The sequence below is a fragment of the Typopeltis vanoorti genome, chromosome 1, assembly GCF_054136105.1.
Source record: "Typopeltis vanoorti isolate ZY-2024b chromosome 1, IOZ_Tvanoo_1.0, whole genome shotgun sequence".
Classification (NCBI taxonomy): domain Eukaryota; kingdom Metazoa; phylum Arthropoda; class Arachnida; order Uropygi; family Thelyphonidae; genus Typopeltis; species Typopeltis vanoorti.
In genome coordinates this window covers 24,035,189-24,056,205 of record NC_143549.1, presented here as the reverse complement: position 1 = coordinate 24,056,205, position 21,017 = coordinate 24,035,189, and the positions used below count along the sequence as shown (strand labels likewise).

The window sequence follows — 21,017 nt, the reverse complement described above, 5'->3', positions numbered from 1 at the left end:
TTGTACTGACTGATAGCTTGTACAGTGTTCTTTCTAACAGTGAGTAATTTATTCCACAGTATTATAATTCTAAGCACGTATGAGTGAGTGATATACATTTTTTTAAATTTTTTTTAATTTTTTTTTTTTTTAAATTCTATCCTTTTGGACATAACGCTGCTGGTCAGGCAGTTTCCATTGTTCAGCTACCTTTAAAGACACCCCCCACACAATAGGGTTAACTGCTGTAGGAACATTCTCTCCCCCCCCCCCCCCAACTGCAGCCATTGAGAGGGACAAAGGTAACAAGTGACAGGACAGCTCTTTGAATTCAGTTCATTGGAGTTGTCACTTCTAGGAACAATTGTGCATGGAGATAATATCTCCATGCACAATCCCATCTGTATCCACCTAAAAAAAACTTGGTATTATCTCTACATTAGACAAACGTGCTCACTCACTCAATCCTGTGTGAAGAGGAAGATCATAACAAAGAGCTTCAGTTTCTTCTTACTACTTTTCAGTCCGCCTCCTTACCATAGTGAAGAAGGCTACGTTTCCCTACCATATATCAGCTCCGTTTTGCTAAAATGGCCAAAGTTCTTAAGTAATACAACATCTGAACTTCATTCACTTCTCTTCTAAAACTCCATTACTTGCTAAGTAGGCCCTAACAATGGCATGACAACCTTAAATATCCTGGCATTTACCGAATTTGGTGCAACTGCGATAAACTTTATTTTGGCCAGACAGAGAAATCCATCGATACACATGCGCCAGAACAAAAGCTAGTGCTTTGTCAAATCATGTTCTGAATTCTGCTAGCACTAATGAAGAAAACAACCTCGTTCATCCAGTCTTATGGGACAAATTTGAAAGCATCTTTTGCTGCTATTGATGAACTTGAAAGAAGAATTGTGGAATCGAAAGAAATCATCCTTACTGAAATACATCTTAACAACAACCTCCGCTATAATATCTCAGACTGCCATCCAAACTTTGGCATTCACATGACTTTGAACACAAGTGCATGACCAACAATGAGTATGTACAGAGAATGACTTCAAATGCTCGTACTCCAACACTTTAATGTTTAGACTTTTTATTCTTTCACACTTTTTTGTTGGTTGTTCTCTCTTACTGTGCACGCGAAGAAGTCTTCTTGAAGACGAAACTAGTCGTGCTGAATTAAAAACAGTATTTTATACTTATGTGTAGGTTTACAGTCATTTAATTTTTTTTTTTTTTTAAAAATACTAGGTAGTAGGTGATTTTGCTAAGGTGATTCTATTTCTCTTGAATACAAGAGAATAAATTTTGCTATTAGAAATAATATTGATAGAAAAGATAGCATTGCCATCAGCATTTTTCCCTGGTAAGTACCATTATTTTTTTAAGTTTGAGCCTTAATTCCAATTAAAGGTCGAAGACTGCTTTATTTTTCAAGTGAATCTTTCTAATTGTGGCAAAAATTTATTATTTGTATTATACTACATAAAATTATACATACTGAGAAAATCACTGCAGTGAATTGAATACTTCCGAAACAACTGATTCCTAAGAGGGCCATTGAAAACTTTATTTCCTTTCAGCTTGCAGGAATAATAGATCAAATACTGTCATTAATACAATAGCATTTGGTGAAATGTGAATAAAATAAAGAGTTTATCTCATATATATATTGAATGCAAAAAATAGCATATGTACTAATACACCTGCTTTTGATAATATGCTAGCTATAATGAATGTCTGATACTGTTGTGTAGATGAATGCAGTGTTATTCTGATTAGAAGCTCAATTTTTTAGTTGATATTAACAATTTCCTTAACATTATTAATAGCTGTAGTGCTTTTATTCTATAAACTTTCCTAATTATAATTTGTTTAGCCACTGTGCTCTCTCTCTCACACACACATATGCACACGCACACAGGTGAATATAACTGTATGATTTGCAAGAATTTAATATAGATTTCATTTGTGTTACTACTATTTCATTTCTTTTTAATGCATATTTTATATTTAATGTAGAGGAAGATGATACTCGCTATACAAGTAATAATGCTGTGCAGATGTTGAAATCATTACCTGCAAAAGTTGGAAATGTACCTACGCTGGAAGGTCCTATGAGAGGTGTTATTTGTGATCTTCTGAACTTTCTTTCAACTAAGCCTAGTCAAGTAACTGAAGAAGGTACTTAATCTGAATTGTTTGTATTGATTATGAATCTTATGCTAATGCTAAACCAAGTACTTCTTTTTGTTTCTTGTTGTTGATTTCAATTTTATCCAAAATTAATAAATTTTTCCCAATGAAATTTTTCCTTAATATAATAAGATTTGATTTTTTTTATAATCATTTTTGATATCAACTAACATTTTCTGTGATGTGTGTGTGGCTATCATCAGTCAGAAAAAAATTGTAGGCAGATCTTACAACAGTAGTGATTATTATTTTTTACTTCCCTCTTGTTTCAGCAAATTACCTGGTGCATTTACTGTAGATATTTGAATTACTTCACAGTCAATTTTTATTAATTTCTTCTATACATGCTGCCAGTAAAATTAACAATCTCATCACATGGTACATACATTTGCTGCTATAAACAGTTCTGAAAATACTTTGTTTTCAGTTATGAAAAATTATTTATATTATAATTAATAATTGACAGTTTTTAAATATTTTGGTATTTCACTGTAGAAAGAATGATTGCAAGATTTTCGATGCGTTGAACAAGTTTAAAAGGAAGAATGGATTTATTTATATTAATTGGATATTAATGGAGCCTGCAGTTGAATGTATTTAATATCGGGAGGTCTGAAGATTGTTATAATATCTGATATGGAGATGTGACAAATGATAACTGACAGTGGGTTTAGTAGGCTGTGATAATATAGATAGTTAAACTGAATTGGTTTTGTTACATATACTAGTGGCTTCTTCTGGATTAGGAAGAACAAAAAAATACAATAAGCAGTAAACATGAGTCATTACATAACTAAAACCGAACACGTAGGAATCATTACACAAAAGTAAAAAAACAAACATTTAGAATGTGGAAGATGGGATCGATGAGTCATTTTATGTCAGATTTCTGGCATTCACTGCAGAGCCTCTGTTTCCATCTCTTATATTGGTGGACTTTCTCTCAAAATTGCCTAAAAGTCACATTGGCTTTCAAGCCTATTGTGACTATGCAGCTCTGTTACATTCATTTCAATATCATAACATCGACAAACACTCTGGAGTTTACAGTATTCAGTGTTCTTTTGGCCTTGCTTACATAGGGCAAACATCATGAAGTTTGGAAATTAGACAAAAGCATATTGGAGACTTTAATAAAAGACAGCTCAGGCCTAGGTTTCCACTTCTACACTCACGACAATTTTAAATGTAACAAGAGTTCCATGCCCTACATAGAAGACTACTTCAGTGCCCATTACATCAAAGAGGCTACAATGGCTATCCACTCAGAAGGCACGCTGAACAGAAACCATGGAATGATTTTGTGATATTTGGAAGTCTTATTAGATCTTTACACATCTCAGAGTAACTTTTCTATCAACTATCATGCAGACCTACTGAATATTGATTGACCCATGTCAGCATCCACAATCCATGTGTTTGTGTTTTTACTTCTGTGTAATGGTTCTTACATGTTTGGTTTTAGTTACATAATGGTTCGTGTTTATTGCATTTTTTTTTTTTTTTCTTCTTTCTAACCCAAGAGAAGCCACTAGTATAGGTAGCAACTAGTCAGTTTGACTATCTATATTATCATGATCTATTAAGCCCATTGTCAGTTATCATTTCTTTTTTGGTCAAAAAATCTACCTACATTGGCTGATGTGGAGAATCTAGGAAAGTAGATCATAATTGATGGAATAGTGAGAATTTGTAGATTTATTAAGTATGCACAATGACATTTATATAAGTGAAGCAATAGATATGAACAGGAATCTGAAAATTGTTCACTGAATCATTTATACTACATTGTAGAGAGTATAGAAACAAGCCTGGCAGTACTGCATCATGTGTGTACAATAATGCTAGAGGTATGTAGGACATCTGCTTTGAAATGCAGGTATTCCACATAGAAAAATGAATTAATTTAAAGGTAAGAAGTTAGTCATAAGGTATTGTTTTCTAAATTAGTCAATTTTCATTTTGTATGTTATGAGTAAGATGTTTTCGTATGTTTATTTCTGACTGAATTTTGCTTAGATATAAAATAAATGTATTCAAATTAAATATGAAAGAAACAGAAAACAACAAAAATAGGGAAAGAGCCATTTTTGTTCATAACCTGATCAGATAAAAATAATAATATTGGATAACAAACCAAACAAAAGCGGTGGACGTTACTTTAGTAATAAAAGACTACAACAGAATGGACACTAAGAACTGGTTACTGAAACTAGTAGACCAGTGATAGGATGGGATAATGAAATAACAAGATTTTATGAATATTTATGGTGGAGAGATGCACAAGACTGGCTAAAGTAAAAGAAGCATGGAGAGGCTTTCATCCAAATTGATTTAAGGAGGGTGTTGATGATAATTGGAGTGTAATTATAATTTTGTATTGAGCAGTCAATGTATGTTGAAATGTTTTTACTGTTTGTATTAGGCAAACTGGTTATAAAATGTCAGTGATAGAAGCCGAACATTACTCCTTTAATTCCCTTTATAAAAATAATGAAACTTACTTCAGTAGTTTGAAAAGATTGTGAAATAAATACTGTTATTCGTATTTAAGAATTTAGGGATACAAAACACGCGTTGAAATTATTAATAAAATAACACTTGACGTTTCGACCCTTGTATCGAGGTCATCATCAGAAGGATATATGTGTATAGGAACCAACCTACATGCTATTGCACTCTATAAAGGTAAATTAAATCTATGTTGTTAACTAATCTTTTTCTTAACCTGACCGCTAATGATTAATATATATATATATATAAAACGAAAACTACAATTAACTCTACTGAAGTCCTCACTTACTAAGATTCTTCTGGATTTGTACACTTCAGATTGCTATTGAATTATTCAGGGGAAAAAAAAAAAAACTTCAAGTCTTCTTGTATTGAGATTTTTCTTTTTGGTTGCTATGAAGGTTGCAGATGGGTCCTCCACATTCTTGGAATGGTTAGACCATCATTTTAATTCAGATTTGGATTATGTTTAAGCATTTCACATGCCTCTTTGAATTTCCTCTCGAACCAGGTTTTGGTGCGGTCTAGGGACTTGGTACCTTTCCAATCAATTCTATGATATGGTTGGAGTGTGTGGTCAGAAAGGCCGGTTTATCCAAAATGGAGGTATTTAATATGTCGTTTATGTTTATCCTTCCTGATTGGGATGGTTCACCCTGTTTCTCCTATGTATGGTATGTTACATATGCATTGTATTTTGTAAACCCCATGGGTGGGCTAGGTGTGGCAGAGGATCCTTGGAAGAACTGAGTAGTTGTCTTAATTTTATTGGGGTTTAAAGGTGGTTTTGATGTTGTATTTGTGTAGTGTTCTGTCTATTTCTTTGGAAATGCTTCTAACATATGGTATGGCAATAGCATTCTTGAAATCTTTTTTTGGTTTTAGTGGTATCTCTGTGGAGGATCTTGTGAATGGTTTTTTTACTGTATCCATTTTTTATTAAAGGTATGGTTGATGATCTCGTATTCCTGGTTAAGAGCTTGTTCGTTTGAACAGATAGTTTGAGCTCTGTGTTTAAGGGTGCTTATGGCCACTAGTTTTTGTGTTGGGTGGTAATAAGAAGTTTTGTGTATGTACTGGCCTTTTCTGTGTAGGTTTGAGGTAGACTGAGAAGGAGAGACAGCCTGAGGGAAACGTGTGATGAGTGTGTCTTGGAACGGAATAGTTGTTTTTTTCTATTTCAGTGGTGAATTGGATGTGTTTGTGTTGTTTGTTCAGGTGGCTAAGTGAAAAGGGAAGTTATGTCAAAGCTGACTAATAGATCTTGGTCGTTGAGTGTGATGTTTTTAATTTTGTTTATGAAATGTGTATTTTTTGTGTAGGAAGGGGAATGATCTACCAATTCCTTGAGTGTGGCCGCTAGTTTTTTGGCTAAGTGGTAATTCAGGCTATCGATTCCTTCCACAATCAGATGTTTTTAATTTTGTTAATGAAATGTGTATTTTTTGTGTAGGAAGGGGAATGATCTACCAATTCCTTGAGTGTGGCCGCTAGTTTTTTGGCTAAGTGGTAATTCAGGCTATCGATTCCTTCCACAATCAGATGTTTTTAATTTTGTTTATGAAATGTGTATTTTTTGTGTAGGAAGGGGAATGATCTACCAATTCCTTGAGTGTGGCCGCTAGTTTTTTGGCTAAGTGGTAATTCAGGCTATCGATTCCTTCCTAAATTCAAACAAATTAAGCAGCAACCTAAACAAAGCGGAAAAACTGTGAAGGCATTTATGAAGAAATAGACAGAACACTACACAAATACAACATCAAAACCACCTTTAAACCCCCAACAAAATTAAGACGCCTACTCAGTTCTTCCAAGGATCCTCTGCCATACCTAGCCCACCCACGGGGTTTACAAAATAAAACGCATATGTAACATACCTTTAAAAACGACTATTATACAGGGAAACGTTGAACATCCCAATCAGGAAGGATGAACACAAACGACATATTAATACCTCCATTTTGGATAAACCGGTCTTTATGACCATGCACTCCAAACATACCACAGAATTGATTGGAAAGGTACCAAGTCCCTACACCGCACCAAAACCTGGTTTGAGAGGAAATTCGAAGAGGCATGCGAAATGCTCAAACATGATCCAAATCTGAATAAAAATGATGGTCTAAGCATTCCAAGAATGCGGAGGACCCATCTGTAACCTTCATAGCCAAAAAGAAAATTCTCAATACAAGAAGACTTGGTGAAGTGTACAAATCCAGAAGAATCTTAGTATGTGAGGACTTTAGCAGAGTTTATTGTAGTTTTCATTTTTTTAAATTTTACATATATATATATACCAATAAATATACCAATATCAGTATGTATATATATATATATATATATATATATACTGGCTTAGAACCGTGAACTTGGAATAACTTTAAATTTATTCAAAATGCAATATGTTTCATCGGATTGTCCAATTTCTTCAGGCGTGGGAACATGGAAAGCAAATAAAAAACACTATAATAAACATCGCATCACTTTAGAAACGATTATTATAACATTCAGTTAGCTTTGCACTGTAGCTATAGTCAGTATTGAAGTTCTATTGTTGGGCATATGTGTGCGTCTGATTTCACGAGTGTACCAATATCAGATAGTAGAGCTGAAATAGTTCGGTAGATTATAACTAACTAAAGTTAATATTTATATGATGAGGGTCCATAACTCCTTAGACTCGTCTGTGTGGCACTCCACCTCATCACGGCATATATGAAGGTTTGACGTTTTTGTCCAGTTTCTCATGTTAATGGCCTTCATCATTTGTGTTTACTGAAAACAGTACATGGCGGCTTGACTGGGCACTTGCTCTAGTTCTTTTGTAGGCAATGTCTGTCTGGTGTTTTTCCAGACGTAGGAGGATGGATTTTCTGTTTGGCCATAGTATTGTTTCCCTCAGTTACATGTGATTTTGTACATTTCTGGGAATTGTAGATGGTTGTGAGCTTGTTTGTATTTGCTTAAAATCGATCTTAGTAGGAAGAGGGGAGAAGCAGGTCTTTATGTTGAACTTTCATAATATTCTTACGTTGGCAGTTGGACAAATGAAAGTTTTAATTTTGACACAGTTTAAGATAGAATGGTGTCTCAGCATCAAGAAGGCTATCCTACTTAGCTGTCATAGCAGATTTCAATATCGGTTTAAGGTTATTCATTTCTTTGACTACTATTGCTGTACTTTCATTTGGAAGAGAAGGTTAGTGATAAAATGAAACAGCCCTATTTCCTAAAAAAACAGTCTATTATAATCCATACCTTCTAATAATAACACAAACTTTAGTGAGAATTGAGAAGATAAATATCATGAAGGTGGAAATGTGTTCTGGAGGTTGTGGAAACGGAAGAAAGACTTTAGTAAAAGGAGTGACATGAAAACTTTAAAAAAGGTATTTGGCATAATTATTTGAAATTATTAATAGAAACAGGCAGAATGCAATCACTGGAACATATCAATATTGATATTTAAATTAAAAATAAAGCTATCAAAAGCCTGAAAGGTTGGATGCAGCTTGGTAGATCATTAACCTTCACTTCTAAATGAAAGTATAGCAATAGTACTCAAGGGAGTGAATAACTTAAACCACTGTACGAAACAGTTTTTTTTTTTTTTTAAATCCTCTTTTCTAATATAGTCTTTAGAAAGCTCTTGATCTCAATATATAGTCATTTTTTGTATAGTTCTAGAAGAAATGTCAAATTTTACAGTAGCCATAATACATAATTCAGATAGATGGGTCAGGAGATCAATTTTCAGATAATTAGAATACAACTTTCATTTTCTTGTATAAAAAGGGATAGAAAACAGAATGTGAGAATTACAGAGTAACTACTCTTTCATAGATGAAATCATGCCAGAATGCCAATTACAGAGAACTACTCTACTAAGAGTACAATGTAATAATTTTACAAACATACATGGCTATGAAAAATTGTGGAGGAGGAACTTTGATAAGAGATTAATTCAGGCAAAAGGGTTATAATCAGTTTTGCAAAACACAACAAATAGATGAGAAATCACAGAAATCACAAAAATCTGAAATTAAACTTATGAAAAGGCAAACAATAAGCTAAGAGAAAAGCCATTAGTATGCTACAATTATATGGAGTAAAATGGACTATATACAGAAAAACAGGTTATATTTAAGTTTTAATTAAAAAATGAAGATAGAAAGTTCTTAATGAAAACAAGAGTAATCCCTCAGACCAAGATTAAATAGCTCTTTTAATATGCCATACTTCCAGGCTGTCAAACTTTAACTAAACCATGTCAAAGAACACTGAAACCATATATTTTCTTTTCAAAAAAGCCTCTTATACATGTTTCTGGACCAAATAGTCCAAGGTTGAGCAGTGTCTACGAAAGCCATATTTTGTCTTATAAAGAAGTTTGTTGCTTTCTAAGAACCAGAAAAATCTTGCATTTACCATTTTTTTCCAAGCCCTTACAAAGACAAATAGGATGATAATTGTTGGCCTGTGCTTGATCCTTGCCTGGCTTTTGAATAGCAATGACAATGCACAGTCCAGAAACTTTCTCTGTAAATATTCTGTTGTATAAATAAGAGAAGGAGATCCATAAAAGATGATGGGAGGTATTTTATCAACTAATAATGGATGTCATCAGGGACAACTGCACAAATGGGCAAGTCACTATTCCATGAACACTAATGTGAAACTGTCAAAAATATAACTCTCAGCTCATTATGTGGCAAGCTGGCAATATTTTAATCCTAACCTTATCCTCTACAGCAGATAAGGAATTCAAAATTCCTCATTGGCCAAAAGAATTCTAAAATCACTATCAGGGGAAATTAGAATTCTGCCAACATTGTCATGCAATGGAACACCCACAGTTACAAGTGTGCATTAAGTTGAGGTTATAAATTTACATTTACACCCTAGGCAAGTTCTATAAGTAGAAATTATGGCATTCGATGAATAAAGAATATGCACCTTCTGTTATAGGCCATTAGCATTCATTTAGATGTTAGGAAATCAGTCTTAAAACAGCTATACAATAAGAAGGATATTGTAACAAAGTAGACAATGGCAATAGTGCTGCAGTTATTAATGAAATGTAATATGATAATAAAATGGACAGACCTCTGAGATTTTTATCCTAATAATGCACAAAAAAAAAAAGCGATGATAAATTACTGGAGGAAAAAAGTCACTTCTTGTCCAAAAAATCTTGATTGCATAAACACGCAGTTTATGCAATCGAGTTTCCAAGCTAAACACACATTCCTTTAAATATTGTTTTAGAAATCGCATGAAAGTTTACCGAACTACATAACTTGAATCTTTTCATGTAAAGCTGTTCAGGATATATGGCATAGCAAAAATTCACAAAAGATGGTACACCTTTGTTGAATAGTATAAACAGCTTTACGTACAAACTTGCTAAACCTTTGTTTATTTGATCTTCCCTTAAAAAAATAAATAAATAAAAAAATATATTAAATATCCATATCTGAAAAATTTCAGCCATAATTAGCTTTCATATTACTTCACTATTTACATTATCATCAAATTCCTGCCATGTACCCTCAAGAGGTGTACAGGCTGTGATAGTGCCACGTGAAAAAAAAATTATATCAATACTAACTTCCTATCTACAATTTTCCTCCAAATCAGTCTGTTACTTATCAAGACTCGAACATTATCAGATCTTATATTTCTATCGTCTAAAGCACTTTGTACTGTATCAATCCACCTATATCTTGGTCTTCCTCTGGGTCGTTTTGCTGCCAGCCTGGCAGAGAACACTTGTTTTGCTAATCTTTCTTCGCCCATTCTGTTTAAGTGACCATACCACCTGAGATTAGCTCTGCTAACGCATTCCTGGTGCTGACAATGTCATGTTCTTTCCTAATATCCTTGTTTTTAATATGATATTGCCATTGATGCCATCTGTTCATGCCTATAATCTTTCTCAGGACTCTCATAACTGCAGTCTCTAGTCTTTGGTCAAGTGTTTTAATTCTGACCCAGCTCTCAGATCCATAAGTCAAAACTAGTTTGAACACTGTCTTGTATAGAGCTAGTGTTCAGGCTAATTTCTCTCTTATTCCATATGCATTTATTCAATTGACTTTCCACCATACCAGCTTTGCTGATTCTGTTGTCTATTTCTATATTTAATTTACCATCTTCACTAAAAATCATGCATAAGTAGCTGAAATGTTTTACTTGTTCCACAGGTTCTCCATTCACAGCACAGTTGACATTTTCAATGATTATGCCTATTTTCATTGTTTTGTCTTTTTATTGCTGACCTTCATACCATATCTATTACAACAGCTATTCAATTTAGTCAGAGAATCTTGCAGACTTGTAGCGGATTTATTTAGAAGTATAACATTATCCCCATAAAGCAAAGAGCTGACATTAACATCTCCAATTTTGATATCCTGTTTAATACCACTTTCCTTCATAATGTGATCCATAGAGATAATGAATAACAGAGGGGATGATGTAGATCCTTGTCTCACACCAGATTTAACATTAAACCATCTTCTTGTATTTCCTTCAATTCTAACTGCTCACAACTCATATAAAGACTGAGTATTGCTTGATATAATGCCCCATTGACACCATATGACTGTAGCGTATTGAATAGCTTCTATCATGGCACCTTGTCATACGCCTTCCCCAAATCGACAAAACTTAAATACATCTCTTTATTATATTCCCATGCTTTCTCGACTATTTATCTTAAAGTGAAGATCTGATCCTGACAGCCTCTATTTGGCCTGAATCCAGCTTGTTCTTCACCCAGCTTTTCTTCCACAATTCTTCTCAATCTCAAGTATACTTGCATAGCTCATAGAGGAAATACCTCTGTAATTCTCATATGTAGTTTTATTTCCCTTTTTATATATGGGTACTATGAGAGCTCTACTCCAATCATCAGGAATTCGTTCCTCTGTCGAGGCTTTCTGAACTATGCAGTGCAGCCACTGTAAGACTTTTATACCACCATTCTTCAGCATTTCTGGTTGAATATCATCTACTCCAGCTGCCTTTCCACATTTCAAGCCTTTGAGGGCTTTTTCTACTTGAAGTATGGATATGTATTCCTGACTGCATGCCTGGTCAGTGTTTTTTACCACTGTGCTGTCATCACTGCTTGTTTCATTTAGCAGTTTTTCAAAGTAATTACTCCATACTTCAAGAACATCTTTTTCTCATGTTTCCATGTCATCTTTATCATCTCTAACTACTCTTACAGCACTCTTTTTCCATTCCTAAGCTTCTTCAACAACCTGCAGAATATTTTGCCACCTTCTTGATATTTATTTTCTATATTCTTGCCAGAGTCCTCCCATGACTTTTGTTTAACTAGTTTTACAGTGTTTAGCATTCTTGCATTTGTCTCTGTATGCTGTAAGAGCACAAGATGACTTATTTGCCAAGATCTTTTGATATGCTTTCTTCTTTTCCATTACTGCCTCTTTAACTTCCTGTGTCCACCAGGAAGTTCTGATTTTTTTTATCCTTGCAGACAACCTCACCACATGCTTCTTTAGCAGAATCAATCAATGTTTCCTTCAGAGTTTGCCCCTGAATCTCCAAGGTTTGATTCTTGTTCTCAAACTCTCATTTTTTCTTCAATAATCTTTGTGTATTTTAGTCTATAGTTCACATCTGAGAGCTGCTCAACTTATATTCGCTTTAGAACTTTCTTACATGTTATTCTTTTCAATATGAAATTCAATTTCATCCTGCTCAAGACTAAATAGTGATCACTTCCAATTTCAAATCCTCTGTACGCTCTGGTGTCCTGCACCAGGAAGAAAACATCACTATCAACAATAACATAGTCAATGAGACTTTTCTTATTCCTTGCCTCTTCTCTCCATGTGAATTTGTGCACATTTTTATGTTGGAACATGGTGTTAGTAATAACCAATCCATGTCCTGAGCAGAAATTCAACAAGTATTTGCCATTATTAGCTTTGCTCTTTTCACCAAATTTTCCCAAAATATTTTTGTATGTCCCACAATCTTTTCCTACTCTATTTAGATCCCCAACAAGGACCAACTTTTCCTTTTTCATTGTGTCAGTTACTTTTTCTAAAGCCTCAAAAAATTCCTCCACTTCTTAGTAGTACCTTCTGTTGGACCATAACCCCAAATAAGTCTCATTGTCCAGTTCCTCATTCTCATATTTGCACACATTTCTCTACTTGTGACTGCCTGCCATTCAAGAAGATTAGCCTTGTATTTTGTGTTGAATACTATGTCTACTCCTTCTTTTCTTTGATTGTCATTGCCTGAATATAACATTTTGTATTTATTGCTCAGAAAGATCTCACCAGTTTTTGTTGTTTTTGTTTCAGTCACCCCTATTATGTTGATCTGGTAGTTAACTAATTTTTCAGCTAGCTTCATTTCTCCATTCAGGCTTCTTGTGTTGGTAGTACCAATCTACATTGTACTCTATTTCACTATTTACATTGTATCGTTAACTTGACTCCCTTGATTTGGGTTGGTAGTCATATTTCTCCCTAGATATACTTGAATTATCCAAATTTACTTACTGTACATGCTGGTTATTTCACGTGGGCAGCCATCTGATTCTATATTTATGTACATGATATGTTACTATTTGGCCCCATGGTCCAGATGCATTTTTAGTGCATTTAAATAACTATCATCCTAAAATTCACTTTATAGGAAAGTAATCAAATAATTGTTTATTGTTCCTACATACACTAGTCAGTCACATGGCTTCCAAATGGTTTATCTTTTTCTATTTACATAAAGCCCACACGAGCTGGAAGATATATGCACAGAATCTTATGTAAACAATAGAGCCAGAGTGATCTCTATTCCAATTTTGCTGCTCTTCCACTGAATTCACCTATTTTTGCCATGCTTTATTTAATCTGTAATCTACAGAAAATAGAGAATAGAGAATATACTAAATACAAGCTGTACAATATGTAGATGAAGATTTCTGTTGTTAAGCAGTTGTGTATGTAGTTTTAATATTTAGACCACATATTAATATAAAGGAGTTTATTAAAAATTAACAAATAAAAAACTTCACAAGTTTCGTTTGTCGCAAGACTTTCATCATCAAGGGTAATGATATATAAAGCCTTACGTTATATACTATATTGACAATATGTAATGCCCAACAAAAGCTTACTGACAATTACATATTTGAAGTTTTTTATAACTTCAACTTTCAAATAATTCGGGAACCTGATGTCCTTTACATGCTCAGAATAATATGTAAGAAAAATGAACATCCTATTAGAGGATTCCAATACCTATTCATCCCTAGCCAGAGATTTCACATGGAGTGTGCATAATAAAACTAATGAATTCATTAATAAGTTACCTAATTGGCCAAAAGAACTAAAACGATTTTTATCATCAAACATCCATTGGTCCCAAGAATTTATGGAGCACCAAAAGTACATAAAAAAAGATATTCTGTTAAGGCCCATTGTAGACGGGAAAAGATTCTTTGACCTCAAACTTAGCAAAATATCTGACAAACATAACACCACACATAGGAAAAATAGAATCATTTATAAAGAATAGTTTGCATTTCATTAAAAAGGTGAAGGATATAAATATAGAACCTTCAGACCTCTTAGCAAGTTTCTATGTAGTCAGTCTCTTCACTAATGTATCAAGAAATGACACAGTAGATTTACTTGGAAACCTTTTCCCACCAGACACTGTAACTTGGCCAGGAGGCTTGGTACCTTTGGGCATCTTGTTTGAGACATTAGCTCCATGCTACCAGACACTGTAGGACTATACAAACACTGCATGGAGAACAGGTTTTTCATTTATCAAGACAAAATATTGGAGATAAAAAGGAGGACTTGTCATGGGTTTTCCCTTTTCTCCAGCTCTAGCCAACCTTTTTATGGAAAATTTTGAAACAAATACATTAAAAACCTATCAAAAAGCCCAAAAGTTTGGCTACATTACATAGATGATATTTTCATCATTTCGTTGGGAACGGTAGATAGCTGATTGCTTTTAAAGATTATTTAAACAATTTGTATTCAAATATAAAATTCACTATTGGATTTTATATTTGGATTTTTTTTTATCCTTCTCTGTAAACAGTAAAACCCACTGCAACAGGAAGATTTTTAAATGCCACTTCACACCACCATCCATTGCAAAAAATAGGCATAATTAAAACTTTGATAGATAGAACATACAATGTATCTACCATACTGATGAAGAATTACATTACCTGCCATAGAACCCGGCACTTTTGAAACCTTATGGGTTTGAACCCAAGCCGATCAAAAAAATTCTCAATACAGCTCCTGCAACTCCCTTACTTAAACAAGATTCGAAGAATGTAATCACTCTGCCATACATCAAAAATGCATGGAAAAATTGGCTTTTGCTCCACAAGTACAACATAAAAGTGGCTTTTCTACCTTTACAAAAGATATGCTTATTTTCCTTATATAAGCAATATATCATATTAAAACAATAATACTAGTTAGTATTGAAATCTGGTGATCGGTTTTCAATACTAGTCTTGTTATGGCTACAGTTTTTGCTTTACATATGGATGAAGCATAGCTGTGTTTAGCCATACATAATATAAACTATTATAAAATTTGTCATGCACAACTTCTTTTCTAAGAGAGAATGCATCATTATTCATGCACTTTTTAGAAAAGAAAAATACCATAATTTTAATGTAATCTAGTTGATCCAATCATTTGTTGTTGGTTGTGATAAAGAAATCAAGTGTATGAAAATAACAAAAATAATTATGATTTTCAGAAATGATAACCATAAGTGGCATTAATTTTAAATAGGAGAAGCTATAAATAATTTAGTCATGCATTGAAATAACAAAATCTGATTGATTACAGCAAATAACAGTCAACAAGAACCTGTAATAGATAAACCAGCTACTGAACAACAGAGCCTTATAAGAGATAATAGTGCTAATGACTTATTACAACAGGATGATGAAGATACCACTGTAAGTGTAATGCAGTTTTTTTTTTTTTTTTTTAAGATTACTCCTATTTTACTGTTCTTGTTTATTTAATTCTGTGTATTTGTACAGCAGCTAATATTAAAGATTTCATCAATTTCCTGCCATTCAAGGGGTGTACAGGATATGATAGTACTACATGAAAAATTTACATTAGTAACTTCCTATCTACAATTTTCCTAAAAATCAGTCTGTAACTTGTCAAGACTCCAACATTATCAGATCTTATATTTCTATCTTCTAAGGCACATTGTACCGTATCAATCCACCTACATCTTGGTCTTCCTCTGGGTCGTTTTCCTGCCAACCTGGCAGAGAATACTTGTTTTGCTAATCTTTCTGTGACCATACCACCTGAGATTAGCTCTGCTAGCGCATTCCTGGATGCTGACAATGTCAAGTTCTTTCCTGTATACAGCTAGTGTTCCGATTAATTTCTCTCTTATTCCATATGAATTTATTCAGTTGACTTCCCACCATACCAGCTTTGCTGATTCTGTTGTCTCTTTCTATATTTAATTTACCATCTTCACTAAAAATCATGCCTAAGTAGCTGAAATGTTTTACTTGTTCCACAGGTTCTCCATTCACAACACAGTTGATATTTTCAATGATTCTGCCTATTTTCATTGTCTTTTTAATGCTCACCTTCATACCATATCTATTACAACAGTTATTCAATTTAGTCAGAGAATCTTGCAGACTTGTAGCGGTTTTATTTAGAAGAATAACAAACAGAGGGGATAATGTACATCCTTGCCTCACACCAGATTTTATATTAAACCATCTTCCTGTACTTCCTTCAATTCTAACTGCTGACTTACAACTCAAACACAGACTAAGTATTGCTTGATATACTGCCCCATTGACACTATATAACTGTAGCGCATTGAATAGCTTCTCTCTTGGCAATTTGTCATATGCCTTTTACAAATCGACAAAACTTAAATACAGATTATTGTTATATTCTCATGCTTTCTTGACTATTTGTCATAAAGTGAAGATCTGATCCTGACAGCCTCTATTTGGCCTGAATCCAGCTTATTCTTCAAGCTTTTCTTCCACAATTCTTCTCAACCATTTCTCAAGAATACTTGTATAAATTTTATCAGGAACACTCAGTAGGGAAATACCTCTGTAATTCTCACATTCCGTTTTATTTCCCTTTTTTATATATGGGTACTATGAAAGCTGTACTCCAATCACCGATAATCAGTCCCAGTGTCCAGGCCTTCTGAATTATGCAGTGCAGCCACTGTAAGACTTTTATACCACCATACTTCAGCATTTCTGGTCGAATACTCCTGCTGCCTTTCCACATTTCAAGCCTCTGAGGGCTTAACAATTTTTTGAGGTAATTACTCCATACTTCAAGGAAATCTTTTCCCCCATTTTTATGTCACCTTTATCATCTCTGACTCCATTTACAGCACTCTTTCCTCCATTCACCACCCACCAGAATATCTTACCACCTTCTTGATATTTATTTTGTATCTTCTTGCCAAAATCTTTCCATGACTTTTGTTTAGCTAGTTTTACACAGTGTTTAGCTTTATTACATTTGTCTCTGTATTCTCTAAGAGCAGAAGATGGCTTATTTGCCAGGAACTTTTGATATGCTTTCTTCTTTTCTTTCACTGCCTCTTTAACTTCCTCTGTCCACCATGGAGTTCTGATTTTTTTATCCTTGCAGACAACCTCAACATATGTCTCTGTGGCTGAATGAATAAGGGTTTTCTTCAAAGCTTGCCACTGAATCTCCAAAATTTGGTTCCTGTTCTCAAACTCTTTTTTTTTTTTTTCAATCATCTTTGTGTATTTTAGTCTACAATTCACATCTGAGAGCTTTGTATTCGCTTTAAAACTTTCTTACATGTTATTCTTTTCAATATAAAATTCGATTTTTTCCTGCTCAAGACTAAAAATAGATTTGAGTTTGGTAATTATGTTGTTCAGAATTTTCCCCCCTTTGTAGTTTACAGTACATTTAGAATAGAAAATTTTAAAGTTTTTGTAGAATTCTCTTTACGTTTATTATGTTGGAAGAATTGATGATATTAAAATTCTTTAGATATTTAATAACTTCGCTGAATGACTCTGATTTTATCAACTATTATGCCATACCTTTACAGCAAACTGATTGTCACTTGAATTTAAATTGTCCAGAATGAAGTATTTTCAAATTCCTATTATGTATTCTCAAATAGTGTGTACATATCATATGATACTTTAACAAGAACAATTAATATTATTACTACTTGTGTATTAGGTTTCCCCCACAATGTGGTCTAACATCGAAGGTATTCAGTATCCTCATAATTTCGCATTCTGAGGCATTTCTAACTCACTCTACTTCAGGATCATTGAATACCTGTGTTGCCCTGTTTAAGTGACAATATCCTTTGATATCAGCTTTGCAAACACATTCATGAATAGTAACATCAAGTTTTTTTCTCACTCTCTCCTCATTGAAATTTTTGTCAAAATTCTTTATATTGATTGATTCTGCCAGAGAGGCATGTGGTGAGGTTGTCTGCAAGGATAAAAAAAATCAGAACTCTCTGGTGGACACAGGAAGTTAAAGAGGCAGTGAAGGAAAAGAAGAAAGCATATCGAAAGTTCCGGTCAAATAAGTCGGCTTTTGCTCTTGGAGAATACAGAGACAAATGTAAGAAAGCAAAACCCTATGTAAAACTAGCTAAACAAAAGTCATGGGAGGACTTTGGCAAGGGCTTTGACTAGAAAATAAATATCGAGAAGGTGGTAATTTTGTGCAGGAGTGAAGCATAATATTCTGCATTCATAATGTATTCCTGTCCTTAGTTAATCAAGAATTGAAGCAAATATCACCACCAGGTAATAAGCACGATATGGACATTTTAAGAGGAGAGGTAGATAAAGCAATAGGATGGCTAAAACACAACAAGAGGCCTGGTAATGATAACATTACTGGAGAAATGATTAAATATGGTGGTGAAAGTAGGATTACAGAAATGCACCAACTATGTAATATGGTATGGAAAGAAGGGAAAATGCCAGAGGAGTGGGTGAAATCAATATTAGTGACATTATACAAGAAAGGAAATAAGCTAGAATGTAAAAATTATAGAACAATTGCCTTGACAAGTCACCTTGGTAAAGTGATGATCATATTGACAAAAGGATTGAGAACACAATTTGAAGCATACCATGCAGACGAGCAAGCAGGATTTAGGAAGGATAGAACTACAATTCAACAGATTTTGACAGTGAGGTTAATAGCAGAGAAAGTTATAAACATATATACTTGCTTTGTTGATTTTCAGAAAGCATTTGAAAGTATTGACCAGAAAGTGACATTAGCAGTTCTGGAATCCTATGGAATTGATAAAAAAAAAAAAAACTAATAGCTATATTAAAAGATGTTTATCAGAATGCAGTTGCAGCAGTTAGAATAGGTGATGATTGGAAAATGGTTTAAAACAAGCAGAGGTACTAGACAGGGAGACCCAATATCACCAAGCATTTTCATCGCACATTTAGAAAGAGCAGTGGGCAAATTGAAGGAAGATGCCAAAGGAATATCTGTACACAGAATGAGAATTAACAATCTGAGATTTGCAGATGACATTGTTGTTATTGAAGAAGACGAAAGAGAACTACAATAAACACTGAAACTGATAAATGAGGATGGCAAGAGATTTGTACTTGTTATGAACTTGGAAAAAACAAAGACATGGTATTTGGTGAGAAGAACATGAAACAGAAGATACAAGTGGATGGAACTGATATAGAAAATGTAGAACAATTCAGATATTTGGGAAGTAAACTGACATATGACTTGGACTGTAAAAAAGAAACAAAGATCAGGATTGCAAAGGGAAGAACAAATCTGAAGGCCATGGATAACATCTGGAAAAGTAAATGATCAGCCTGCAAACAAAACTAAGAGTACTGGAAACATGCATCTTCAGCAGTGTATTGTATGGATCTCAAACATGAGTAATAAATAAGGAATCAAGAAATAGAATTTTGGCATTTGAAAGAACTTGTTACAGGAAGATTCTTAAAAATAGGATGGGTACAGAAAATCAATGGAGACTTAATGAAGAGCTCTATTGGAAGATAAATAGAGCTCTTCATTCTCAGCCAAAAGAGAATCTAATGCAGAAGATTATAAAACGGATGCTGCAATTATTTGGACACATCTGTAGAATGAGTGAGGACTTGAAGATAAAGACATTTATGTTTGATATTTTGGATGGTTTAAATAGAAGAGGTATACCATACAGAGAACGGATAGACAATATAAAAGACTAGTATGGAATGGGTCTATAAAAATTGCAACACTGTGCACTGGACAAAGAAATGTGGAAGAAGATAGTGAAGCAGGCATAGGACACCAATGGGCAGTGAGCCCATGGTTCGTGATGATGCACCTTCTGACATTTTGTCAACAGCAATTCTTCACATTAATAATGGATCCCAGGTACTCAACCTTGCTGATTTCCTCGATTCTTTCTCCATTAAGGTACACTTGTTTCTCTTTCTCTGTTGTATTTCCTTTGAGAACCATAACCTTTTTTTATTTTGCTAGGATTGAGTTAAAGTCCTCTGTTATTACTGATCTTGTTAACTATGTCAAGAATTAGTCCTAGTTCTTCCATGTCATTACAAATAATTACTGTATCATCAACATACCTCAGATTACTGATCATTCTGCCTCCTATTCTAATTCACGTCCTGAGCTCATCCAATGCTTCATGCATGATGTCCCTGGCATAGATACTAAACAAGTGAGGAGAAAGTAAACATCCTTGCCTAACTCCTTTTCCAACTTGAAGCCAGTCAGTCAATCCAACACCTGTTCTTATCGTGGCTTCTTGCTCCCAATACATTGGCTATCAACCTGATAGTGTGTTGAGGATTATTTTTTTCTGTAATTGTAATTATTTTCCTAACCTTTAATCATGAGTAAAAGAATTAGTGAGCAAAAAACCGAAGTGTGAAAATGATTCGAAAAGTCACCTGATTGGAAGAAAAACTTGAAACAAAGAAATTTTGAAATATTAAAGAAAAATGAACAAGGTTGGTCCAGAGCAAAGATAGGACAAGAACACAAAAATGGGTGAATCAACTGCTGAATATAAAGAGAAAGGTAAAGCTGCTTGAAGTTCATCATGCATGCACCGAAAATCAAAGTATTATAATGATTGAATTAGATAGACTTCTTTTTACATGGATCGAAGATTGTAACCAAAAACGGATCCTGCTAAACACTGGCCTTATTAAATCAAAAGCATTGTCTCTTTGTAACCTGGAAAGAAAGGGCTAT

At 33.9% G+C, this 21,017-nt stretch overlaps 1 protein-coding gene across 1 annotated transcript in view; it reads left to right on the top strand.

Moving 5' to 3' along the window:
* Nucleotides 1-21,017, top strand: part of HUWE1 (HECT, UBA and WWE domain containing E3 ubiquitin protein ligase 1) — a 1,068,888-nt gene that overhangs the window by 430,409 nt on the left and 617,462 nt on the right. Inside the window, exons 44-45 of the mRNA XM_090396304.1 lie at nt 2,011-2,172; nt 15,576-15,688. Coding sequence (XP_090252430.1) covers nt 2,011-2,172; nt 15,576-15,688 — 275 coding nt within the window. The remainder of the gene's footprint in view (nt 1-2,010; nt 2,173-15,575; nt 15,689-21,017) is intronic.